General features: G+C 48.4%; 1 protein-coding gene across 1 annotated transcript in view; it reads right to left on the minus strand.

The window, feature by feature from the left end:
• Positions 1 to 4,859, minus strand: part of LOC144500291 (receptor tyrosine-protein kinase erbB-2-like) — an 8,089-nt gene continuing 3,230 nt past the window's right edge. The window contains exons 2-3 of the mRNA XM_078222965.1: positions 3,066 to 3,339; positions 1 to 2,624 (exon numbers count right to left, since the gene is read on the minus strand). Coding sequence (XP_078079091.1) covers positions 2,275 to 2,624; positions 3,066 to 3,339 — 624 coding nt within the window. The 3' untranslated portion in view covers positions 1 to 2,274. The remainder of the gene's footprint in view (positions 2,625 to 3,065; positions 3,340 to 4,859) is intronic.

The following is a 4,859-nucleotide window of genomic DNA, read 5'->3' on the forward strand; positions in this document are numbered from 1 at the left end:
AACATATAAAACTTTTTCCCCGTAATCAAATATACAAAAACTCTGATCAAAGATCGAAAAGTCACAAACTTCAGCATTGAGTTAATCCTCTAAAATTCTCCAAACAGAAATCCGACTCCTTTCCACGATTCTGTTCTACAAACATTCAACTTCATTTTTAAAGAGTTAATTTATTTTAATGTAGCCGGGTGAATTCTCACACCTCCCACACTGCTCGGTGAACAATTATCCCAGCATCGACCCGAATCCCATCGACACAGTCAGTAACCAGCTTCTCACTTCCAGCATTCAACACACCTAGAGTCCCCCGGGGAAACCTCAGTGTTCAATACGGGACCCTCAATAGCATCGGACACACAACCTGCCACTCAAAAAACAAAGAACAATACAGCACAGGAACAGGCCCTTTGGCCCTCCAAGCCTGCACCGATCATGTGTTCATAACTAGACCATCCATTTGTATCCCTCTATTCCCAGTCTGTTCATGTGGCCATCTAGATAAGTCTTAAATGATCCTAGCGTGTTTGCCTCAACCACCTTGCTTGGTAGTGCATTCCAGGCCCCCACCACCCTCTGTGTAAAATACGTCCCCCGCATATCTGTATTGAACCTTGCCCCCCTTACCTTGAACTTGTGACCCCTTGTGTTCGTCATTTCTGACCTGGGAAAAAGCTTCCAACTGTTCACCCTATCTATGCCCTTCATAATTTTATAAACTTCTATTAGGTCGCCCCTCAACCTCCGTCTTTCCAGGGAGAACAACCCTAGTTTACTCCATCTCACCTCAAAGCTAATCACCTCAAGCCTACCAGGCAACATCCTGGTAAACCTTTTCTGCACTCTCTCCAAAACCTCCACATCCTTCTGGTAGTGTGGCGACCAGAACTGGACGCAGTATTCCAAATGTGGCCTAACCAACGTTCTATATAACAGCAACATCATATGCCAACTTTTATACTCTATGCCCCGTCCAATAAAGGCAAGCATGCCATATGCCTTCTTCACCACCCTCTCCACCTGTGCTGCCACCTTTAAGGATCTGTGGACTTGTACACCCAGATCCCTCTGTGTGTCTATACTCCTGATGGTTCTGCCATTTATTATATAGCTCCCCCCTGCATTAGATCTACCAAAATGCATCACTTCGCATTTATCTGGATTAAATTCCATCTGCCATTTCTCCACCCAATGTTCCAGCCGATCTATATCCTGCTGTATTCTCTGACAATGTTCATAACTATCCGCAACTCCAGCAATCTTTGTGTCGTCCGCAAACTTACTAATCAGATCAGCTACATCTTCTTCCAAATCATTTATATAGATCACAAACAGCAGAGGTCCCAGTACAGAGCCCTGCGGAACACCACTAGTCACAGACCTCCAATCAGAAAAAGACCCCTCCACTGCTACCCTCTGTCTTCTATGGCCAAGCCAGTTCTGTACCCATCTAGCTAGTTCACCTTTGATCACTTGAGATTTAACCTTTTGCACTCACTCACTCAGGAAGCTCAACACAAAGCAGGGGGACCCCTCCCTCCTCATCCCACACAGCTGTCAGGAAGAGGGGGGGGAAAGGGGCAGCATCCCGGTGGTGGTGGGGGGGCAGGGGAGAGGGGGGCAGCATCCCAAGAGGAGGAAGCAGCCCCAGAGGCTCTGCTGTATCTCCCAACTGAGGCCTAAAGAGCTGCAAGATGTTGGATCCAGTGTGGAGGGCCGAGGGATCTGGCATGGAGGGCCGAGGGATCCGGTGAGGAGGGCCGAGGGATCTGGTGAGGAGGGCCGAGGGATCCGGTGTTGTCACCGAAACGTCAGGGACACCTGGATCAGAATTTGGATTTTGTGCTTTTCTCAAATACGTTTGCGATTTTGGAGGTTTGTAATCTGAGGAAAGAATTTGCTAACAGCAATGCTGGAACCCAAAAATATCTGTTCACTGGCCCAGGCTGGCACTGGATTGGTCATCACTCCAGCTGAATTTCGGTAATGCTACATTTCTGAAAAGCTTTGCTGGTTAACCTGTCCTCTGATACGCTGGCAAGGATGTCCCAGCTTGTGAAAGAGCCCAGGCCATAAACAGTGGCACCAATAAATTTCTCACTCACTGGGAACCAGTGAGATTCGGTTAAGGTGATAATTAAAACAAGCTGCCTTTTCAAGGATGTTGTCAGAAACGAAGGGAAGCATCTTTCTGCTTTAAGTAACTTTAAGGTTCCTATTTCAGTTCAGGTTACTGGCAGTGAAAGAGCCGGTTACACCTGGAGTTTATAGATTCCTCTACACACTGCTGGCCTCAGACAAGCCAAGATATTCAGGATTCTCTGCAGTTGCAATACGGATGTACCCATTGGGTTGCGTTGGCGAGGGAGTCGCAGGAGTCAGGCACAGAGTATTCCCAGGTTGTGACCTGCTCTGGGGATCCTGGCCCCAGTAATCAGGATTATCGAATGGCAGATCCTTGACCCCTGACACCAGGCTCTGGTGAGTCAGATATTCGGGATTTTCCACCATGTTTCTGAACGGACTCTTTGGAATCAGGGGGCCGTTGGCAGCGCTGCTTCGAGCGACTAACTCGGCTCTTCCAGTTCGACCAGGAGACGAGGTTTCTTCGGATTGGTTTATGTAATCTAACAAGAAACAAAAGAGAAAGATTTAAAACAAAGTCCAGTAAAGGTGTTGCCAGAAGTCGCAGACCTCAAAACACAATCAGACCATTTCCTGGGACTTAGTCGTCCTTTCCCTGTGACCGACTGAGCGGGCTATTCATCATGACATAGTAGAGAAGCCATGAGCGAGTGAACTGTGTACTCTGGCACTCAGCCAGTCGGCGCTAAACCCCACGCTCCCAGCCCCAACTGCAGGTTGAGAACTCTGAGACAAGTGGAAGGAGAATCCATCTCTGCACACCACAATAATCCTGTGAGCGATCGCAGTGTGAATGTTGAGCAAGACAGCATTAGATTCATGTAGTTAAATGGACATTGACTTTCAGTTTACACATGAAGGATAACCAATGGGGCAGTCAGTGTCGATGAGAAATGGAATGATATTAACAATTGCTCTCATACCAGTTTCTGTTTGATCGGAGCCCAGAGAGATATAACTGTCCACCTCATCCTCTTCCTCATCGGTCACACGTACTGTGGGATCGGAGCTATACCGCTGTGTGACACTGTCCTCTCCATTGGGGCAGCAGGGCACTCCTCTACACCCTGAGCCCTCGGCGTCAGTGTAGGAATCCACACAGGCAGCTGCTGATTGTTGCGACACACCATGCGCCAGGCTGGAGCTCTGTGCTGCGTCAGAGCCCTGACCTTTCACCACCGCTACACTTGATGCACTCTGCGGGGGAGGGGGAAAATGAGAGTCTGTCAGACAAGAGATTGGCACAGCCCACACTAACCATCCTGCACCAACTGGTGGCATAACTAGTGCCCGCAGCAGCCTGGCATGACCCCTACCTTTCATTCATGGAGCAACAGAATGCAGCCTGGACTGGATCCACAAACACAGAGACTGGAATGTTTCAAAGGACTGGGAGCCACTCAAACATTCAGCTGCTGATATTCAGTGAATTCACAGGAGTCTGATTTATGATTAATATTGAACCCCAGTCACCCAAACTTTTATCCTCCACCCCTACAGGTACTGACGTTGTATCAGATGCCATCGGTGCTCCCTCTCTCCAAGGGCTATTGTTCAAGTGTGAACCCAGTGAGTGTCAGCAAGATATCTGACTGTGTTTATCCTCCATCAACACATCATTCCAGGACATTCTCTGGAAAGTCACCTCTGACCCATTATCCTCTCTAACACAGAAGTGCAAATGTGAATCGTAGCCCTATCTGCAGCGCTGAGTGAGACTGGCTTTCCCTGTAGTGTCCATGTACAGCTCTGTACTGCAGGGGAACCAGCGACTGGGGAGACCCTTGGCTCAAATATTAACACTGATCCTGTCCAAAATAATACTGGAGCCCCATCCCCAACTGTTGCTACGGAGATCGCAGTGACCAGCCAGTGTCAGAAGATGCACAAGTCTAGGATTTCCGCTGGGTTGATCAAATCAATCCTTAAACAGAGGACAAACCCAATGATACAGAACAGGGGGAGGCCACTACCTGCTGTCCCTCTCTCAGTGCCACATCATCAATTCCCCAGTGAGCTGAGCACAGTCAGTGAACGATAGGATCTCGACAATGCAGAAAGAGGCCATTGAGCTCATCGAGTCTGCACCGACTCTCCGAAAGAGTGTCTTATCCAGGACCTGCCCCCCTCCTCTCTGTCCCAGTAACCCCGCACATTCATCATGGCTAATCCACTTAACCTACAAATCTCTGGACAATCGGGGAATAATTCTGCATGGCCAATCCACCTAACTTGCACATGTTTGGATTGAGGGGGGAAACCGGAGCACCCGGAGGAAACCCACGCAGGCATGGGGAGAACGTGCAGACTCCGCATATTCACCCGAGGCCGGAATCGAACCAGAGTCCCTGGCACTGTGCGGCAGCAATGCTAACCACTGTGCCACCTTGGCAAGGAACATAAAGCAGACTGTACAGCTTCTATATGTATATGAAAAAAAGGAAAGGATAGAAAAGACAAATATGGGGCCATTACAGGCAAAGTCAGGAGAATTCATAATGGGGAACATGAACATGGCAGAGAAGCTAAACAAATACTGTGTCTGCCTTCACAGTGGGAGATACAGGAAACCTCCCTAAAATACTGGGTAACCAAGAGATTGAGGAGCTGGAAGAATTTAGTAATAGTCCTGGAGAAATTAATGGGGCAGAGAGTTGATAATCGATATTGCAGAGTGTTGACAGAGATACTTGCAGAGGTCGTGATTGCACTGATGA

This window comes from Mustelus asterias, chromosome 11 (assembly GCF_964213995.1).
Source record: "Mustelus asterias chromosome 11, sMusAst1.hap1.1, whole genome shotgun sequence".
In the NCBI taxonomy this organism is placed as follows: Eukaryota; Metazoa; Chordata; class Chondrichthyes; order Carcharhiniformes; family Triakidae; genus Mustelus; species Mustelus asterias.